This window comes from Ambystoma mexicanum, chromosome 1q (assembly GCF_040938575.1).
Source record: "Ambystoma mexicanum isolate Mex_15411 chromosome 1q, UKY_AmexF1_1, whole genome shotgun sequence".
Lineage (NCBI taxonomy): Eukaryota > Metazoa > Chordata > Amphibia > Caudata > Ambystomatidae > Ambystoma > Ambystoma mexicanum.
The window spans coordinates 101879546-101901845 of NC_090922.1; the positions used below are offsets into that span (position 1 = coordinate 101879546).

Here is a 22300-nt window from a genome sequence, read left to right on the forward strand (position 1 = left end):
GACATGGGTGGGGGCCTGCTGGCAGGTGCCCCACAGTGCTGGGGGGTGGGGGTGGTGGGGACATGAGTTGGACATGGGTGGGGGCCTGGTGGAGGGTGCCCCACAGTGCTGGGGGGTGGGGGTAGTGGGAGACATGGGTGGGGGCCTGGTGGAGGCTGCCCCTGCACTGCTGGGGGGTGGGGGTGGTGGGAGACATGGGTGGGGGCCTGCTGGCAGGTGCCCCACAGTGCTGGGGGGTGGGGGTGGTGGGTAACATGAGTTGGACATGGGTGGGGGCCTGCTGGCAGGTGCCCCACAGTGCTGGGGGGTGGGGGTGGTGGGGAACATGAGTTGGACATGGGTGGGGGCCTGCTGGCAGGTGCCCCACAGTGCTGGAGGTGGGGGTGGTCGGGAACATGAGTTGGACATGGGTGGGGGCCTGCTGGCAGGTGCCCCACAGTGCTGGGGGGTGGGGGTGGTGGGGAACATGAGTTGGACATGGGTGGGGGCCTGGTGGAGGGTGCCCCTGCACTGCTGGGGGGTGGGGGTGGTGGGGACATGAGTTGGACATGGGTGGGGGCCTGCTGGCAGGTGCCCCACAGTGCTGGGGGCTGGCGGTGGTGGGGACATGAGTTGGACATGGGTGGGGGCCTGGTGGAGGGTGCCCCTGCACTGCTGGGGGGTGGGGTTGGTGGGGACATGAGTTGGACATGGGTGGGGGCCTGCTGGCAGGTGCCCCACAGTGCTGGGGGGTGGGGGTGGTGGGAGACATGGGTGGGGGCCTGGTGAAGGCTGCCCCTGCACTGCTGGGGGGTGGGGGTGGTGGGGACATGAGTTGGACATGGGCGGGGGCCTGGTGGAGGGTGCCCCTGCACTGCTGGGGGGTGGGGGTGGTGGGGACATGAGTTGGACATGGGTGGGGGCCTGCTGGCAGGTGCCCCACAGTGCTGGGGGGTGGGGTGGTGGGAGACATGGGTGGGGGCCTGGTGGAGGCTGCCCCTGCACTGCTGGGGGGTGGGGGTGGTGGGGACATGAGTTGGACATGGGTGGGGGCCTGGTGGAGGCTGCCCCTGCACTGCTGGGGGGGTGGGGGTGGTGGGGAAGAGGAGTTGGACATGGGTGGGGGCCTGGTGGAGGCTGCCCCTGCACTGCTGGGGGGTGGGGGTGGTGGGAGACATGGGTGGGGGCCTGCTGGCAGGTGCCCCACATTGCTGGGGGGGTGGGGGTGGTGGGGAACATGAGTTGGACATGGGTGGGGGCCTGCTGGCAGGTGCCCCACAGTGCTGGGGGGTGGTGGGGAACATGAGTTGGACATGGGTGGGGGCCTGCTGGCAGGTGCCCCACAGTGCTGGGGGGTGGGGGTGGTGGGAGACATGGGTGGGGGCCTGGTGGAGGCTGCCCCTGCACTGCTGGGGGGTGGGGGTGGGGGTGGTGGGAGACATGGGTGGGGGCCTGCTGGCAGGTGCCCCACAGTGCTGGGGGGTGGGGGTGGTGGGGAACATGAGTTGGACATGGGTGGGGGCCTGCTGGCAGGTGCCCCACAGTGCTGGGGGGTGGGGGTGGTGGGGAACATGAGTTGGACAAGGGTGGGGGCCTGCTGGCAGGTGCCCCACAGTGCTGGGGATGGGGGTGGTGGGGAACATGAGTTAGACATGGATGGGGGCCTGCTGGCAGGTGCCCCACAGTGCTAGGGGGTGGGGGTGGTGGGGAACATGAGTTGGACATGGGTGGGGGCCTGGTGGCAGGTGCCCCACAGTGCTGGGGGGTGGGGTTGGTAGGGAACATGAGTTGGACATGGGTGGGGGCCTGGTGGAGGGTGCCCCTGCACTGCTGGGGGCTGGGGGTGGTGGGAGACATGGGTGGGGGCCTGGTGGAGGCTGCCCCTGCACTGCTGGGGGGTGGGGGTGGTGGGAGACATGGGTGGGGGCCTGGTGGAGGCTGCCCCTGCACTGCTGTGGGGTGGGGGTGGTGGGAGACATGGGTGGGGGCCTGGTGGAGGCTGCCCCTGCACTGCTGGGGGGTGGGGGTGGTGGGAGACATGGGTGAGGGCCTGGTGGAGGGTGCCCCTGGTGGCTGGGGGTGCAGGGTGACATGCGTTGGTGGGCAGTAGTGCAAGTTGACATGTGGGTTGGCTGGGGGCATGGCCATGGTGGATGGGGTGCCTGCAGGACATGTGCAGGGTAGGCCCCTGTGGTGTGAGCCACCTGCAGGGGCCGTGCAATTCACGTGTGGTGCTCCCCGCGCACCCCTGTAATACACGTACCCTGATGGAATCGCGTGTGATACTTTACGCGCACCCCTGATATGCACGTACCCTGCTGATATTGCGTGTGAAACTTCCCGCGCACCCCGAAATACACGTAGCCAGGACATTCGCGTGTGGAACTTCCCACGCACCCGTGATATACATGTACCCTGCTGACTTCGCGTGTGAAACTTCCCACACACCCCAAGATACACGTAGCCAGGAGATTCGCGTGTGTAACTTCCCGCGCACCCCTGATGTACATGTACCCTGCTGACTTCGCATGTGAAACTTCCCGCGCACCCCGAAATACACATAGCCAGGAGATTCGCGTGTGGAACTTCACGCGCACCCCGAAATACACGTAGCCAGGACATTCGCGTGTTGAACTTCCTGCGCACCCCTGGAATACACATACCCTGCTGATATCGCGTGTGAAACTTCCCGCGCACCCCGAAATACACATAGCCTGGACATTCGCGTGTGGAACTTCCCGCGCACCCATGGAATACACGTACCCTGCTGATATCGCGTGTGAAACTTCCCGCGCACCCCGAAATACATGTAGCCAGGACATTTGCGTGTGGAACTTCCCGCGCACCCCTGATATACACGTGCCGTGCTGAATTCACGTGTGAAAATTCCCGCGCACCCCTGATGTACACATACCCTGATGGAATCGCGTGTGGAACTTCAAGCGCACCCCTGTAATACACGTACCCTGCTGAAATCGCGTGTGGAACTTCCCGCGCACCCCTGAAATACACGTACCCTGCTGAAATCGCGTGTGAAACTTCCCGCGCACCCCTGAAATGCACGTACCCAGCTGAAATGACGTGAGGTACTTCCCGCGCACCCCAGTGATACACGCTTGCCGTGCTGGTACAGGGTTAGCACAGCCCTTTGCGCTGGATTGCGGATTTTGATGGCTTTTCCCTGCGCGAGAGGCGTTCTTGGGGGCGTAACTGGCGCTGCTGCAGGGTCGCTGTGCCACTGTGCGCCACGGCTGGTTTTGGTACCTGGAATCCATGAATACGCTGTGTGCGGAAATGGGTTTTGGCGCACGCGGCTGGCGCAGGGATTCGCACGCGCACACTGTGCGCCAGCCGCGTGCGCCACTTGTGCGCTGAATTCTATGAATTACCCCCTAAGACTTGACTGGCAGGATGCATCGCTAATGCCTGTACAAGGCTTCTGGGCTACTGTTATATTAGGTCTCCAGGATTCTTTTCTGCTGTTCTTATATTTGCGGTTAGCCTCCACCTTTGCAGCTCATTACTTCACGTGGGTTACTGTGGATTGGAAGAATGAATCTCAAGTCCTGGTTAGATTAATAAATCATTGAAAAACTCGAGCCCAAAACATTTTAAATTATGGTGACTAGTTGCAAAGAGGTTACAAGTCCCATAAATAGTTAACCACAAGAACTTCTAAAGAAGGATCAAGAAGCTTGAAGCAAGACTCTTGTATCCAATGATTGTTCTTCTGCTGAGCAGTTATGGGTTTTGATGATGGTTTTTCCGATGTCACCCCTTTGAATCACCTTTATCAGTGATCAAGGGTAGCACAATTTAATCCCATCTGCCCCTTTAATAGTCGGAGCAGGAGCACTGTCCACTGTGTCAATAAGGTGTTTGTGTTAGTTAATATGTAAAATAAAAGCCTTAACACTTCCCATATCCAGTCCCAAATGCAGACTAGACAAAGACAGCGAGCCAACACTTTAATTGGGCAGATTCTACTTAAAAGGGGCTTCTACATACAGATTCCATATGCAGCCACACTATGGAAGAAATTGGACTCATGGGCATGCCACGAGGATTACTCAGTATCATCAGTACAATTTATACAGAGGCGACAGTAAGGGGTAAGAATAAACAATGGTAACCTTACCCCTTCCATCAACACTACCACAGGGCTGAGGCAAGGCTGTGTTTTGGCACCCCTCCTCTTCAACCTATACTTGTCAGAACTTTCGCTGACGCTAGCGTTGAAAACAACGTACCCACCGGAGCTACGACCAACATTTGCTTGTTTGGGTTAATACGGATGATTTTAGGCTGCTTAATCTCATGCCCAACGGCCTACAAGATCTACTAGACCTTCTCATGATATTTGCAATCGCACATGATTTGAGAAAACATCTAAACAAAACCAAGATAATTACATTCCATGATTTAAAAAAATAAACCCAAGAGCAAATATTACTGATCACCCCAGGGGAACAGATTAGAAGAAGAGGCAGGATGCAAATATCTTGGAATAATCTGTGACAATCGACTAAATTGGAATGCACGTACACAATTGAGTACAGAGAACGAGAGTTAAAGCACAGTTGGGAGCACTAAAAATATTTGTCATGCAACATTCAGGGTATATGAAGCTAATTCCCAAGCTTACGTATGGAATCCTGGTCTGGGAGTGGAAAAAAGGAAAAGAGCTTAAGCGACTCGAGAGCTATTGCATCAGAGCTCGTCTACATTTACCTGCCTGTACTCCAGTGGAATACCCATTTAGTGAATTAGGTACTGATACTGCCAATATGGCATTCAAATTACAACAAAAACCAGATAGGATGCCACACGGAACTGCTATTAAGCCTAAATTATTTTTAAAAGAAGGACCATAGGCCACATTGGAGGGGCTGAAAGCAAAGGCTTAGTGTAGGCTATTCGTATATCCACATTGTTTGTTATCAAATTCTTTATTTAATTGGTACTTATTTTCTATAAAATCAGACATACAGGCATATCACAAATATAAATTTAATGCTACAAAATTAAACATCACTTTCTATTTCATAAAAAAATTGGTATATATATCAAAAAGACCATCAAATGATTTAATCTACATGGGGTAAAATCCTTATTCAGTGCAAAAATTGCATTTGCAAAAATGGAATTAGTTTAAACACCACAGGTCTTTTAGCTCATGAGTTGTGTTACTATACCGAGCTTATTTTCACTAATACTAAATCATTCCACTAGAAGAAACACCATACGAGTAATACCCGACTAAAGGTGTTTGTGGAGGGTTCTGCCAACTAGCGTATTCCGCCCTATATCCTTTACAAACATCCCTCAACTATAGTTGGATAATGTGCTGTCAAGATGCCCATGAATGGGTCCTGATGCCAGTCTTCTTCAGTACTTGTACAGAGACAGAAAATGTTCTTCCCATGAAGTAGCTTGAAACGTTTAGTTAAAAAGGCAATAAAAACATATGATCCTGTTAAAAATAGCCAAATACTGATGTCTCGCTCAAAGCTTATCCAATTAATCATTTGGTTTCCATTTATTTACTTAAGTGAGGAACAATAAGCTAGTTTATGTTCAACTCCGCATCTGGACGGATCCATACTTCTTTAGTCTGATGCCCATTTGTCAGAAGCAATGCAAGTGTACACTTCTGCAAGAAAAAACCAAAAGGTAAAGTTCAATCTTTCCTTTTGTCTAAGAACGTATAGGGGATACACAATGACCCAAAGGCACAGCGGTTGGTTGGCTAAACCCTCAGCCTATCGGCATATAGCATCTGAGATCTCCTTAAGACTACACTTTTTCTACTCCTTTAAATATTAGCCAGTTGGTGTTGGTTCTAACATCCTGCCGCATTGAAATAAGCTATCCCTCAATGCATATGAGTTATATCAATAACCCACTGATTTGGTGTTTGTTTTAACACTTCTCCGTATTGTTATTACTACGAGATACATATACACATAACTTCACTGTTAGTGTGTTTTTCATTTGCTGTTTAAAATTCGTTTGGATGAAGTCAATATCCCTCACTGCTATTTAAGTTGCCCTCTTCAATGAAAGCACAGCGCGCCCTGCATTGCTCTCTTGCCATCTGTGCTCTCTTCTCGCTCTTTTCTCTGTTCACTTCAAGTGCTAATAGTGGAAAAGTGCAGCAGTAATGCTCTCTTCCACTCATACGTGCCAAATGCATGTGTAGGAGTGCAAGAATTCTTTTTTCAAATAATTGCAAAGCAGAAGTAATCGGGATGATACTTTTATTAAGCTTTTTATATGCTGTCTGGCAAAGACAAGTATGTCAATTTTATATCTTTTAAAGACACTCCTGCAATTCTATTCCTAAAATGGAAGTTGTTAAATAATACATAATTACAGTATTGAGACTGTAAAACCATGCATCGATCCATGCTTTACAGTAAAGTTTAGGTTAGTCTATCTGAATTTCATAGTGTCAACTGTATTTCATTTTTTTGGGGAAGATGCATCATGTTGACTTGTGAACTTTTGAAAATGTACATGATCACGTGATAAAATGCTTTTGATGGCAAACCTAGTTCTGTAACCTGCAGGTTGCATGCATCTTGCAACTGGTGCTCAACCCATACCCCTTAACATTCTATATTATCAGCCTGTTGCTTTATACTAGGTAACCTGAAAGTGAGATGACCACAAACTACAATATTTTACCTAGTTTGGCCAGTTCTCTGCCTGCTATGCAATCCACTCTGATTGGTCTCCTTCTTTCATCTTACATAATAAATACAAAAGGCAAACTAAATGCTTGCGCAAAGTAGTGATCAATGGTTTCATCCAGTCTGTAGATCTACTGCAATACCAAACACTGTAGTTAGCTTCTAGAGCTCGCTTTGCTTTATGATTGTATTATATATATTACCAACTGCAGGTGACAGCTGGCCAAAATGAGCCTTTTTGGCAAATCTATTTATTTGTGTCCATTCATTCAGCTTACTTTTTACATTTTACAGACACTCATCTATGGCTCGCAAAGTCGGTTCACCCACTCAGTCGAGTAGATTTTATGATGGACGAGTAGCATTTACAAGAGATGTTTGAAACTTTTATTTAACATTTACTTGGTTTGCACTAAATGTCAAATACAAGTTTCACTGTGCATGGCTGGACTGGCGGCAGCAGTGTGCCAAACATAACGTGGGTTTGTAGTGACATGCACCATTTTACAGAGATTTCATTATAAAATGGTCCTCTCTTGCTATGGGCCGAGTGCATTTCTCTTAGGTTGAATAGGTAAACTAACCTCTCACAAATGTCTTATTTCAGTGGTAAGCAAAACTGCTGTATTGTTGCTCATTTCATGTCTTGGGTACAAATAACATCCAGTGACATTAACAATATTAGTACAAAATTGCTAATCAAATGGGTCTGTTTGTTAATTAAAAACATTTTAATTAGCAAACTCTGCTAATCAATTTTAGAAAACTAATTTATGCCTTGAAGCCCTACATGCTCTTGCAGTTCTCGTGAGGAAATTTTCTCCATCGGCTCCAAAAGCATAATTCGGCCTCCGCCACACTTAAAGCCGTCCTAGCAATTAAAGGATTAGCTTTCTTTCGATTACGGTCTTAACCCTGAAACGTGGTCATGGTCATAGAAGGCGGACTGTTCATTATGCCTTTAAAATAACGTTGGTATAGTGACCATATTATCTTTATATATAGCCTTGTGATGGCAATAATGTTATATTTATATCGCGCGAGGGGGCAAGACATATATGTCACGCAGAGGAATAACAAAGGCAGAATTGTACCATTATAAAAGGCTACTTTTCTTTCAGTTCTTATCTAAAACATGAAGCCCAATCATGGACATGGAAAACAGACTATTCATAATACCCTTGAAAAAATGAAAGGATCATTTGATGGCTATCTTGTTTTTGCATAGCCCTGTAATTTACAACACCACCAAGAAGGCAGCTAGTTGGAAAAACCAGTACATTATATGGTGCTGGGGAAATATTATATTCCCATATATCTCCTATTGGACGGTAGAATTAACATTATTTTAAATTACTTTCTAAATCTCATCGATCAAATGGTCCAAAGGTGTTATTGAGATGGTACATTGATTCCATTCTTCCTGTAGATTTAGACCATTTACATAGCTCTCCGTCTGGTAAAGCCACAACGGTTCTCTCTGTGATAATCTTGTGGCAATATTAGAATCATCAGAGCCCCAGATTTTATCAGTAGCCCACCATTTCAAATCATTGCAGCTATGGTTTTGTTCAATGAAATGTGCTGCTAGTGGTGCATTGATATCTCTATTACGTATTTTTGCTTTGTGTTCGGTTATTCTTAATTTGACCGCACGTGATGTTTTACCAAAGTAGGTTTTTTCACAGGGGCAGGTGATAGCATATACTACATTACTACTATTGCATGTGGTATGGTTCTTTAAATACCAACTTTTGTTGTTAATATTAATAGTTGTACATGCCGAAGTGGAGCTGCAGTGGAAGCAACCTCTGCATGGGAAGTGCCCCGTGACCGGAGGCATCCCCCATGCAGTAGTTCATTTCTGTTGTTTATCACCTGTAACGCCTCTGCCTGTCTTGGACATCCATTCCTGTGTTTCTTCCTTTTTTAAAAGCATACATAGGCTTCTGCAAAGTTGGAATATTGAGTTGCAGTAAATGCCAATGTGTTGATATGGCTTTTTTTATTTTGTTATGATAAGTGTTGTATGTAAGGGCACATACCAATCTATCATTATTGCAATCGACGGGGGTCCTTTTGTTCAATAAATGTTCTCTATGTTGGTATCTAACCCTCTTTCTGGATTGTTTCAAGAGCTTAATGGGATATCGTCTGTTTTGTAATCTACCCTGTATGATATTAGCCTGGATAGTAAAATCTTCTAAATTCAAGGAATTGCTCTCCGGAATTGACTATGGTATATTGGATCGTAATGCTTGAGAGTGAAAACTGTTATAATGATGTATGGTGTTTCTACCGGATTCTTTCCGATATACATCCACTATCAGATGGCCTTGTTCTTCTTTGATTAAAAGATCCAAAAATTGTATTTGCTTGCCGTTCGATTGCATGGTAAACTGCAAAATTAGGATTGAGGGTATTAATCCACTGTAGAAACAGTTTAGTCGCCTTTCTTACAGTCCCAAATAATTAAGATGATATATATTTCTGATTTCGCCTCTCTGTAGGGGTTAGTTTCTGTCACAATATTGATCTCTTCAAATTCCCACATGTATAATGTAGAATAATTGTGGTTGAAAGCCGCCCCATAGCGGTCCCCTTTATCTGCATATAGAAATTACAACAGCCAAATACAGACTGACATTGAAAACGCATTTACAAGCTTATGATCGTGAGCAGAAATTGATCAATTTAGCGACCAAAAGTAGCAGCTCAGACTATATCAATGTACAACATTCGGCACCCACACCAGGGGAATACCTTAAAGAATTTCCTAATTCATATGTATGCATGGACTACACAAGGCTGAAATTCAACCCCATGGATACCCTGGATAAAATAGTGCCTCTACTGGGCATCCAAAAGAAAATCGAATATGCTGGTATTGCAGGGACAATGTCACAGAAACTGCTAACATCTATTATGTGCATGCCAGGCATAAACACCAAGTAGACAGAGGGCACCATTAGCATCCGGTATATGCAACCCCGTAGATGGAGGAAGAAATATGGCAGCACTACTGGAGGGCAATAACATTTAACATATCTACCATCTGACTGCATGTTGGAGAAAAATAAAGAGAAGTTTAAGTGCATTGTTTAAGGAGAATTAGCGAAAAAGGTGGCAAGTCGTGACGTAGCCCTTCGACCCTTGGAAAGTGCAGCATACATGACCCATATAAGGGGGGAAATGACTTTGTCTCACGGGGTCTTCTTCTATTAGGTGACACAAATATAAATACATTTGGGGGGATGTTTTATGTCTTGTGTTTTTACAAAAAGCCTAATACTAGGCAGTATTATAATTTTAAAAAAGTATTTCCGAATATTGAAGGTTTCCACAGTCTTTGCCAAAGGATAGCCTGCTGTTTGAATGACTTTCTGCCGGAGAGGAACCACTTTTTGCTTCAGAGAAGTGGAATGGGAGATTGAGATACACATGGAACAAACTTTAACATGTTTAGTTAGAAAACCTTTCTGTGGAATGTAGGCAAAGCTTTAAGGGCAAATAAAATGTTAACATTCTGGTGCATACATGAAACCGAGAACGAGTACGGATTGTTGTAATTTTTGCACCATGTAGATTAGATTCCCCTATAATCTTCAATATTTTTCTAGAGACATCACCCCATTGCTGAAAGACCCATCAGCCTTCAGCGATGCCATTGATCTGATGGAAGCACATCTAAGACAAAGATTTCCAAAGATTGATGTAATTGCAGGTAAGTCATGTCAGGAGCCCACCACATAGACAATGTATGAAAGTAGGGTCAGGAGGGTCCATGTTCAGTATGAGAGTCTGGGATTGAGGGTAGGGTTTCTGACCTCCTGCTAAGCAGCCAGATGGGAACATTGCAAAGGCAGACAGCCTACGTTCTCTGTATGTTCTGACCTTCTTTTCCTTTTATGCATAGTTGCCATATTTGGTTTTTAATGAATTATGTACACCGCTATCATGTCATCTGTGTATAAGCGCTTTACAAATTTACAATTACAATGTCAATATGGGGTATGGCAATCAAGCGTCGAGTCTCTCTCTGTTACATATCAACATTTGTGTTCCCACAAGAAGCTCGCACTTCCATAGGGCAAAGCCTGTGCTGTTAAAATACAATATTAGTCTCTTTAAGTAGGAATAATAACTCCCAGCCGCTGGTTCAGTCAATACAATAGAATTTCTTCAACAACTAGTTAAAATGTTAAAGCCTTACTGACAACTCTGATGAAAAAAGGGGTTTACTTGATTGATTTGAATCCTGGCTCGCCAAATGGCTCTGGTCTGAACGGGGGTCACTGACACCATTGATGGAGCAGTAGTCTGCTTTCGACCTTCAGCATGGGCCCTCATCAGACAGTTGTTCTAGGTGCAGAATGTGAGGCAAATTATAGGGGTGAAGTCTGCCTTAGGATGGGAGATTGGGGTGTGTGGTGCCAGCGAATTCAAAGGGAAGTGTTCAAACGAGAAGTAGTGTCGCTGTGGCGGGTAGGCTAGGGAGGAGTAGGACTGTCGAGGGCGGAGGGGAGAAAATGACGTGGAAAGCAAACGGCAGAAGAGGGGTAGGGGTGGAGGGTAGAGGAAGGGAGGTAAGGGGCAGAGACCCTCATTTAGGGCAAAAGCTGCAGATTTTAAAGGATTTGCAGAAACCAGTTCAGTGCCAGTGGCCGCCAGTTTACGTATTAGCAAATGGAATTCAGTGCGTGCGGATTGGCAGCCATGAAATTCAAAGAGCAAGCATTCGGGGAAAGGAATTACTTTTTCTTGCTTTTTCACATTGAATTGCCACATCTCTTTCATCCCTAAAGCCCATATTTATTCCTCTTTTCCCCGATTAATTTTTTCCTGATTTCCAAAATGTAACTAATGAAAGCCCCTGTCACAGCACATCTTTTTGTTTATTTTAACACTCACCAGCTGTGCCTATTTCTTTAGTTTCAACCTACTCACCCATTTAAAACGGATCTCTTGGCCAACGTTTCCCGTCTCCCCTTCTAATGCTACCTCTACTTTTCTCCATAATTGCACCTCGCCTTTGCTTCACCTATCTTGATCGCTTATTTTAAACACTTCTTTGTCCTGTGTTTTTCCTCTGTCCCATCCTCAATAACTTTTGTATGTCGACCCCCCAGGGTGTCCGTGCCCAGAGAGCATTAAGGTGGATGCCCCCTCTTGTGGATGGAGGAAGTCAACCTTCTCTTTTTCAAGTCTGGAATCTACAGTTACTGTCTGCACAGACTCCTTGCTCTCCGGTTGAGTAGCGACATTGGGGATCTAAGGGTTCACAATCTGTGATATTCTATCCCTTCATTTAAATGTCCTGGAGTTTAAGACTTTGCTGATGTCTGTAGGTTGCTATGTGTTGCTCCTAAAATATAGCACCACTACATTGTTTTATCTGAACAAATGGGGAGTTGGGACGTAAGGTCTCCTGTTCTTTGAAGGCTGATGGTGGAATTGGTGCATTCTGAAGGATGTTTTGTCCGTGCCAACCCACCTGGCATAGGAACTCAATGTCCAGACAGTCATCCTAAGCAGGCTCAGTCAAGTCCACCCGTGAGTGAGAGATTTCGTGCAAGACCTGTGACGATATTCCAGCAGTCTGCTGCTCTGTTGTCAACCTTTTCCCAAACTACCCCTTTAGGAAAGATTGTCTTTTTGTTCTATGGAACCCCAACGTTTTGTTTTGTACCTGTCCTGAATTTTGGACACAAGTGAAGCCTTTTTTTTTTTTAAAGTTTTTATTAAATTTCACAAACAAACAAACAATAAACCAAAGAAATAGTGTATGTTCCAACAGTTTCAATACACTTTTTTTAACTTCCTAACCACTACTCCCTCTACCCCACCCCCCTTGCGAGTCTATTGCATTGAACCTTCAGTTTCCACACCCTGTGGTTCGGTCATCTCCTCCACAGGCTCAGTCGGGTCATCCAATGACCCAAACAGTCTGGCTATCAGTGATTTACAGGCCATCAGGGACTCATTTCCCCCCCCCCCCATTGCAACACGCTTCTTGCCATGCTGTGGTTTCGGCTTCTGCCCATTTTTGCAAGTCTTTCCACCACACCTCTATCCTCGGCACATAGCATGACTTCCATCCCATGGCAATCCTCCTTTTTGCTAGCACATAAGCCAGGTCCCTTAGTTTGCTTACGTGCCTGAGTTTCTGTGGTCTTGGGAACCCCCCCAGCAGACAGGCCCACACCGTATCCACTACCATCTTGACCCCTCTTCCTTCTAGTTTCTCCTTTACACCCCTCCAGAACCTCTCTATGATCGGGCATGACCAGAACATATGCACCATGTTCTCTTCGTCACATTTGGGGCATGCTTGCCGACCTGCATTCTCAAACCTCGATATCCTCCAAGGCGTCATGTAAGCCCTGTGTGTTATGTACAACTGTATCTGTTTGAGCCTCGCGTTTCTAGACACCTTCTTATGATACCCCTGCACCCTTTTCCACATCCCATCTCCCATTTGGGCCCCAACCTCCGTTTCCCAGTCCATCCTCAACTGCGTGACCTCCTTCCCCACTTTCGACATCAACATCTCATGCAGTCTAGAAATCTCATGACCCCCCTCAGCTATATCATATATCACGTCTATGATGGCGTCCAATTCTTCCCCCAGCACAGTTTCAGGCCATGTTCTCTTAATCCTCTGTACCGTTCTGTGGTATGTAATGTACTGGCCTTCATGCAACCCAGCTACTTCCCGTAGCCCCTCAAAGGTAACACCAGAGCCCTCCTGCCAGATGTCCTCCATCGTTGCCACCCCAGCCGGTTCCCAGTGGGTCCGGAGTATCAGTCGCAGCTGAGCGTCCGCCCCTGTCAGTACTACCAATGGCATCTGCGGAGAGCATGGAGATGGGTCCCCCATCATTTGGCATGCGCTGCGCCACACATTCCACCCTAGTAGCATCATTTTAGGGCGCACCCCCATTTCCGCTCTGGGTGCCCACATGATTTCTTTCAAATAAAAAGGTGCACAATCCCACCCAAGCAACCTGTGTTCGGAGGTCTCTTCATCAGATAGCCATTGGGCAACATACTGCAACTGGCTCGCCACATAGTACGCCTCGTAGTTGGGCAGCTTAATTCCCCCTTTGTCATGGAAGTTCTGAAGCTTCCACAACGCCACACTGTTTCGCGTGCCGTGCCACAGAAAGTCCCTACACATGCTATTTAGTTTAGTGAAAAAACCCCTAGGAATCAGGTGCGGTATATTCCCGAAGTAATGTAGGAGCCTCGGCAGGACCACCATCTTTAGCATCGCTCCCCGTCCCATCATCGCCAGAGGCAGCTTCGCCCAAAACCGCATGCACTTCTCGATGTTTCTAATGGCTACTTCTGTGTTACACTTGTGCTGCTCTTCCACAGTGTGGTATATATTAATCCCCAAGTACCGAAACGTGCAAACCGCCCATGGCACTTGCAATACAGGTAATCGCTCCGATGGAATCCCCTTGCACCCCCCAATGGGAACATGCTGGACGTCTGGGGATACACTGCTATGCCAGACAACATAGCATATCTCTTCATCACTTCTAGGATGTACTGGAGATTTTCTTCTGGGAATCGTAGGTACGGCAGCATGTCATCTGCGTATAGGGAAATCAGATGCCGCTCCCCTTTCACTTCAATGCCTATAGTGTCATATTGTTGCCGCAGATAGATCGCAAGAGGTTCCAGGGCCAGTATGTAGAGCATAGGAGACCACGGGCATCCCTGTCTAGTACCCCTGCTAAAATGCCACCTCTCTGAAATCACAGATCCTGTTTTAACTCTAGCCAGCGGTTCACTGTACAAAATCTTCGCCCACCTCACATAGCCAGGCCCTAACCCATAGTGTTTCAGGGCCGCCAGCAGCCACGGCCACTTGACGGAGTCAAAGGCCTTGATCGCATCCAAGGACACGATTGCCATTTCCTCATCCCTTCCACTGCCAAACTCAATGATCCTCTAGAGTCGCCTATGATTATTGGTGATGTTTCTATGGGGCACATAGCCCGTTTGATCCGGATGTATTAACTTGCTAATAACCCTCTTCAGTCTATTCGCCAGGACTGCAGTCAGTATCTTGCCGTCTTGGTTCAGCATCGACACAGGTCTAAAGGAGCCACAGCTACGCCCAGGTTTATTTGGTTTAGGGAGAGGTACTATGACAGCCTCTCTCAGTGACTCCGGTAAGCGGCCCAACTCGAATGCTTCGTTTATCATTTCTAACAGCGGGGGGAGGACCTCTTCTATATATACCTTATAAAATTTGCTTGGGAGCCATCTGTCCCCGGGGTCACCACCTCCCCCAGTTCTTCCAGGGTAATCGGGGAGTTCAATTCCTCTCTTTCCTCCTCGCTTATCTTGGACGGCCCCATATCCTCCAGCGTTTCCTCTATCATTACGCGGCTGCTTTCCCCGTCTTCCCCGTATAACCCTTTATAGTAATCCACAAACGCTTGATTAACTCCCCCCTGGGTATCCTCTACGCTACCATCTTCCCTCTCTATAGTTCTAATTGTGGCTCTGGGGGGTCTCGCTCTTGTATAACCACGCCAAAAGTCTCCCCGGTTTATCGCCTCCCGCATGCTGTCTCTCTATGTACCTTTTATAATTAAGGTTACACAACCTCTCCCAATATTCCGCACATTTTTGCTGTAGCTTAAGTAGCAAATCTAGTTTCTCCGCTGTATCATCCCCAGCTTTTAAGGCCTCTTCCAGTTTTGCTTCCGTCTCCCTCAGTTCAGCCGAAACCCCCCCCTGTAGGCCCTTGGATTTCGCCATGGCCGCCCCCTCATGACAACCTTAAAGGCCTCCCATAATGTCCCCGCCGAGTCCGCACTCCCAGTGTTGGTTTCAAAATAGTTTACTATCTCCTCCCGCAAGTCCTCTCTGAAGAAGGGGTCCCTCAACGCCTCCGCTCGTAGGCGCCATGTCGGGATCCTCGCCCTCGGGGGGCAATATTGCCATGCAAGAATCAGGGGCGAGTGGTCAGAGAGGACCCTGGCCCTGTACTCTATGTATACCATCTCCGCTATCATGTCAGGTGATGCAAAGACATAGTCCAGCCTCGTTGATAACTGCTGTGGGGCCGAGTAATGCGAATATTGCCTTTCCCCAGGGTGCCACACTCTCCATGCATCTTCCAGCCCAAAGTCATCAAGCAGTGTCTGTAGCGCCCTGGCTGCAGGAGCCGGTCTATCTAATTTCCCATAAGATCTATACACCCTCGGGTTCAGTACGCAGTTGAAGTCCCCTCCCCAGATCACCGCGCTACCCACACACCCGCTCAGATTCGCACTCAGTGTCCTAATGTACGCCGCTGTGTTTTGGTTCGGGGCGTACGTGTTAACAATACTTATCTCCCTGTTCTCTACCAATCCCCTCAGCATAACCATCCTCCTGTCTGTCTCAGCCACCACTTGCAACCGCTGAAACGGGACATGTGGCACTACCCATATAAGTACTCCTCTTGCGTAGGCCGAGTAAGACGAGCCCACCAACACCCCTTTCCACTTTCCCGCAATCATGTCCATCCTCTCACGTGTGAGGTGGGTTTCCTGCAGCAATGCAATGTCTATTTTCTGCCTGCGCAGATACAGCATAACCTTGTTCCTTTTTAAATAGCTGTTAAGCCCCCGCACATTCCATGTGAGTATTTTAAGGTCCCCCAGGGCCTGGTATAGTCCCGTCCCCCCCGCACCCTCAGGTATCGTTTAGCTTCAAGTTCCAATCCAATCCATATAGGCTCGCATCCCATTCTAAAACCCCTTTACCCAAAAACACACCAAACTTCCCGTTCCCTCTCCCCCCGCCTCCCATCCCTTCCCCAACACTCTCCCCCCAACTGTTGCCCAGCTCCATCCCTGGATCTCAGGCTCCCCCGCATCTAGCCCTTCTCGGCTTTCGCCTGTACTCGAAGCTCCGCAGGGTGAGGCCGCCCTAATGGCCAACCTACTACAACTATAATTCGTGGGGTAGGGTACTTCCACCCTGCGCCCCAATAGCACATCAATCAACTACACATTGCCAAACAATTTAAATATATGTAACTGCCACTATATTCCAGTCCATCAAGTCTCTCACAATCAGCAATATGTAATCGAACATCAGCCTCTTACAGCCAGACCCATCGTTCTCAGCCTTCGCCTAGGCGCCCTCGGGAAGTTCGCTCACCGCCCTACCAGTATGCATACCGTATCGGAGTCACTTTTCGCATCCATTTTGTGTCTCTTCCATATCTTGATCCGGGCAACCCTGCAGATCCAGCCATATTGTTGCTTCTTCCGGAGTGTTAAAAAAATGAAATTTGCCTTTATGTACGGTCTTCAGTTTCGCAGGGTACAGCAACATATATTTTATCCCCACAGCCCGTAGCCTCCTTTTGATAGTTACATAGCTGTACCGCTGCCTTTGAACCAGCATAGTATAGTCCGGGTATGCCGTGATAGTACTCGAGGCCCTCTCAATTGTTCCGCCTTTCCGAAAATATTCCAATATTTTCTCGCGGTCTTTATAGTTCAGTATTTTAGAAATTATCGCTCGTGGAGGGGCCCCTGGTCTCGGCTTCCTCATAAGGGCCCTATGTGCGCGCTCCACCGCAAAACCCTGTGAGAGTGTACCGGCCCCAATTGCTTGTAGGAGTAAATTCTCAATGTAATCAGTCGGGTCCTGGCCTTCTTCGCCTTCCGGCAAGCCCACCACGCGAATATTGTTTCTCCTCGCTCTCCCGTCTGCTTCTTCTGCTCAAGACTCCAAGTTGGCCACTTGTTGTTTAAAGACATGGATCTCCTTTGCATTGTTGGTGCTGGTGTCCGTGTTAGATTTCACCGCACCCTCCAGGCAGCTTGTGCGTTCCGCCAGTCCCCTGACATGTTGTCTCAGCAGGGAGACTTCGATGCCCACTGCTTCGATTTTAGCTTCCAGGGAAGTGCGTAGGTCCATCATCGCAACCCCCCAAGATGCCTTCAACTCTGTGATGGCTTCTAAAATCTGATGATTATCAGCCGCTGTGGCGCCCTCAGCCTGTGCCACCGGGCCTTTGGTTGCGCTGGCCGCAGGAGACTGCTGTGTTTTCGCAAAAATATCCATCGTGGGTTGTTTGTTCTTATTCTTGCCCACGGCCCCTCGCGCCGCCATAGTCCGGTCTCCGTTGGGTCTCCCTAGCGTCCGAGTGTCTACCCAACTGTAATTTCCGCTCTTCACCGACCGTCGTGGTGATCTCAAGGCAGTCGCGACATCTTCTCACCGCTGCTAGTTGCTGATCAATGCCGAGCGAGCGCTGCTCGTGCTTGTCATGGTGCGTCCTGCATTTTCTCACCTCTGTTGCCCTCGGGCCCCTGCCGTCCGGGCCAGCCCCCAAGCCTCCACGACCCAAGGCCCACAGCCACCAGGGGTTTTGTTCCGTCTTCACCTCGCCATTGCCGTTCTTTCCCGGTGGCCGCCGCCTCTATTCGTCCTCTTCAGGTACCCCAGTGTCGTTTCCTTTGTTGTCGGCCATCTTGTGTGACAATGGACCGAACTGCCGCCGTCGTTCGTCGAGCAATTCCTCCAGACTCCTTGCTTACGATTCTCTCAATCTTTACACAATGAGCAGAGCATACATTCCCGTGCGTGTGTGATCAATTCTGGAACCCGTGGCGCATTTTCAAAGGTAGTTTTTTCAGATCATCTGTCGGATCCTCCGGAGCTACACGGGAAGCACGTCCTACTCCATGGCTGCTCAGCAAGTGAAGCCTTTTTACTTCACTTGCATTGCTAAGCTTATCTGCTTTGGGGGCATTGATCAGTCCATACGGCTATCGGTGCAGGGGGAGCACTGTCCTCCATTGTGAAATGTTCTCGTTTATTTTTACACTGCACTCTTCACCTTACAGTAAGGTACTTTGTTTTTCATAATTTTCTTCTTACTTTAATGATGTGTCCTAGACGGGCCGGTGACCATTGATATTTTTCTACTGTGCCTCTTTTTATTCTATTGTGCACTTTTTGCATTTTACTGCTAAATGCCTTTTAGAGTACCATAGGTTCTAAAATGTACTTACATTGAGAATTTCACCCATTCTTTGGTCATCGTGTAGTTTGGCCTTCTTCCTGCCCCCTGAGGGTCAGATGTTCCATATGTGGTAAGCCATTTCCAGGGAAAGTGTTGGCTTTCCTGGGCAAAGTGGTGGTAGGTGTTTGTGGGCTATTTGGGGCCTGGGCCTGTCTGGTCCCAGTCCACATCCATGCCAAAGTGTGTCGGTTGCTGGGCAGATGTGGTGGCCAGAGGCTGTGCAAGATTGGACAGGCCCTGCCATTTTGAATGTTGCAGATCCGTTACATTGGTGGGATTTTTAGGCAATTCCAGTTTGAATTTTAGAAAAAAGGAGTACTTCAGCAGCCATTTATCAGATCTTTGTTGCAGCCAAGACTGCTAAGAAGAGGAGCATCCTGCTGCAGCCATCCAGAATTGTATTCATCTACCCTCCTGGCAAAGTCCTGCTCCTTTGCCGATCTCCAGAAGGCCTACATCGGTGCCTCGACCAATGGTCTGGTGGGAACAACCAGTCTCCATCCCTGCTTGAGGATCCAGTTTATGGATACCTTTGGAAGTGTTGTGAAACCACCCTGTGGGCTGCCCAGCTTCCCTGTGGCTAGCTCGCTGCATTAGTCACTGTCCCAAGTTTGGACTTGGGCCTCCAACTACCCTTGAGTGGTGGAACAAGAGGCCTCCCCCTGCAGCTCTCCAACATGAAGAGGGGCTTCGCAGGACCTCTTAGTTTTCTCCACAGGGATCGACATCTGCCATTTCTTCGAAGTGGCCTTGGCATCCTGTGCTGAAGGTCCTCTGAGGGCATCAACATTGTGGTCCTTTCCTCATGGTGCTAGGGTCGTCCAGCTGTCCACTCCTGTTAAATGTCTTGCCAGAGCATGGAAGCGTCAACTAGTCAGACCTAAATCCTGACGCCGAATGTGACCTCTGCATCCCGCACCCCCTCGACCGCCTTCAAAGGAACAAAAACACAGAGCATGAGGGCCCAGCAATTTCAGGAACTACCAAAGTGGTCCCTCAGTGAATCTGAGTAAAGGGAGTGAGTAAACATACCTGTTCCTACCCCACCCACCTCCATAGGTTTCAACGGGCATAAAGTCCTTGTACAATCCCTCCCTTGCCTGACCATGATCGGTGTAGTTCTGGTTAAGGATCCCCATGGGATTCCCCTAAGGGGGTAGGATTGTGAGAGGGTCACGAAAGATTTTTATCTTAATTCTTCAAATGTGAGACATTTATGAATATGTCTGATTTGCATAGTTCTTTTAACGGCTCCTTGCTTTCTGAGGAGAACTGAATTGGGGCCTGTGACTCTAAGAGCAGTAGGCTTATTTTGTAGCTGGGGAAGGATTTACGTGTAGTGCCTTATTTTAGAAGGCTGTGTATGGTGTTTCAAACACCTTTCTGTTCTACCTATTCTCTCATTTGGTTTGTACTTACCTGGTTCTTTAGTCACTTGCTGTCCTACTCTACAGTTTCTAACCTTGTGTTAAAGTGTTCCTGCTCTATAGCCATAGCACACCAAAAGTGGCTTGACTGGCTGACCTTCTTAACTGATCGTATGTCCCAGGTTATTCTGGGCACCTTCACCTCGCCTACCTCCTTCTCCACCTGTGGTGTCCCCCGGGGCTCCAACCTCTCCGCCTGCCTCTTTAGCAATTACCTTGCTCTGCTGGCACACATTTCCGCCTTCTCCCCCCAACTTCCATTGCTACCTAGATGATGCTCAACTCTTCTTCAAACCTTCTGCTGTCCCTCTTGCTTCTTCCACCATCCCGGACTACCTATCTGCTATCCAGTCCTGGTGCACCTCCTGTGATCTCTGCCTCAATTCCAGCAAGACTGAGATCTTTCCTGTTGGGACCCCTGCTCCCTCTTTCTTCGCCTCACTCTGGATATCCTCTATGGGCTCTCCCCCTTCTCCTTCATCCGAAGCCAAAAACCTTGGAGTCATCTTCTACTCCTCTCTTTCCATCCTCCCTCATATCCAGGAAATTGCCAAGAAGTCCAACTTTCAACTCTTCCTTCTCAAAGGAATTCTCCCTTTCACACTTTCCCCCAGAAGCTCACTGTTACCAAAGCTCTGTTTCTCTCTAGGCTTGACTAGTGCAACAGCCTACTTTTGAATCTACCCTCTTCCTCTCGACGACCCCTCCAGCTAATCCAGAATAAGGCAGCAAGATGTATCTTTGGCCTCAAGCCCAGGGCCCACATCTCTCCTGCCCTAAAAACTCTTCACTGGCTCCTGGTTGCTGCACAGATTTAATTCAAATCCCTCTGCATCATCCACAAGGATGTCTGGTGCCGGGGGACCACGGTATCTGTAAGCTATCACAAAATACTCTCCCTCTAGACCTCTACATTCCTCTGGCACCAACTCTCTATGTGAAGCGTTTCGCAAAACAGAGGGCCAGAGGCCGATCTCTCGCCTCTGCAGATTCCCTCTTGTGGAACAGCCTCTGCCTTCCTCTTCATCTTGAGTCGGACCTCTTTGAATTCCGGAAAGCTCCTCAAGACTTTCCTTTTCACTTCCTCCTTCCCTTCCTCCCTCATCTGATAACCTCACAGTTGCTACGATTGGTTAACCGGGCCTGTATGTGTCCTCTGGGCCCTGGCCTTCCACACCCAATCGCCTCAGCTTCTGCCTACACACAGCACTTGCCTCGGCATCCACTGGCCTTTCCCCTGTAGGCCTGCATTTACCCACCTTATTGCAGCTCCATGCTCCCTAGCACTTACTTTAGACTTCGTACTTACATCTGATGCTCACCCACGAGCACAGACATTCCAGCACTTACCCCCCACTCCTTCCTCCCCTCTTCTTTCTCTGCACTTGCACGTTCTGAATACTCAGAAGGCCTAGTCGGTTTGTCTTTCTCCTCTAGTTATGATTACAATACAAGTCAAGAAAACATACACTATGGACTCTGACCTTAGTCAGCAGATCTGAAAAAAGATGGAAATGGGGGGGGGGGCCTACCACACTCCACGCTGGTCCCTGGAAAATGAATAACAGGGCCCTGGGGTTAGCCCGGGAAAACCCCTTGGAGATAAAACCCAATGTGGTGTGGCTCTTGATAGGAGAAAGATTCAAATTTTGATGTAAGTATATAGGGCTCAGAAAGAACCCTGCTCCACTTCAGGTCAAGCGCCATACAATAAAGATAGTACAAAGGGTTGTTGAATTTTCATAAAGTATATTTAAACAGACAGTTGCCCTATAGAGACACGTGTTTCGGCGAATCACTCGCCTTTTTCAATCAGGGCTAATTGGTGAGAGATATGGTTCACTTTTTCAAATAGGGTGGTGAATTTCATGGGATCAATCCCGCCTCACAAAAAGTGGTCTCCTTCACAAGCGTCGGCGTCTGATTGGCCAATTTTGATGGCCAGGAAACTCCAGAGCAATGGTGAAAGCAGATTCAGTAGTAAGGAGGTGGTCATGGTGCTTAGAAGCAAAGGATTGTAGTTGCTGGCTCTGTAACTGGACGCTCAGGTAAGCAAATGAAAGGAGAGGGAATATAAAGCAACAGAGAATTTATCAATGAACCCTAATGATATAATACAAGTCTCGTAACAGAAAGATACTTCCCAA

General features: G+C 48.2%; 1 protein-coding gene across 5 annotated transcripts in view; it reads left to right on the forward strand.

Moving 5' to 3' along the window:
- Positions 1-22300, forward strand: part of APRT (adenine phosphoribosyltransferase) — a 260035-nt gene that overhangs the window by 64385 nt on the left and 173350 nt on the right. For all 5 annotated transcript variants that reach the window (XM_069635821.1, XM_069635805.1, XM_069635839.1 and 2 more), the window contains exon 3: positions 10295-10398. In XM_069635821.1, coding sequence (XP_069491922.1) covers positions 10295-10398 — 104 coding nt within the window. The remainder of the gene's footprint in view (positions 1-10294; positions 10399-22300) is intronic.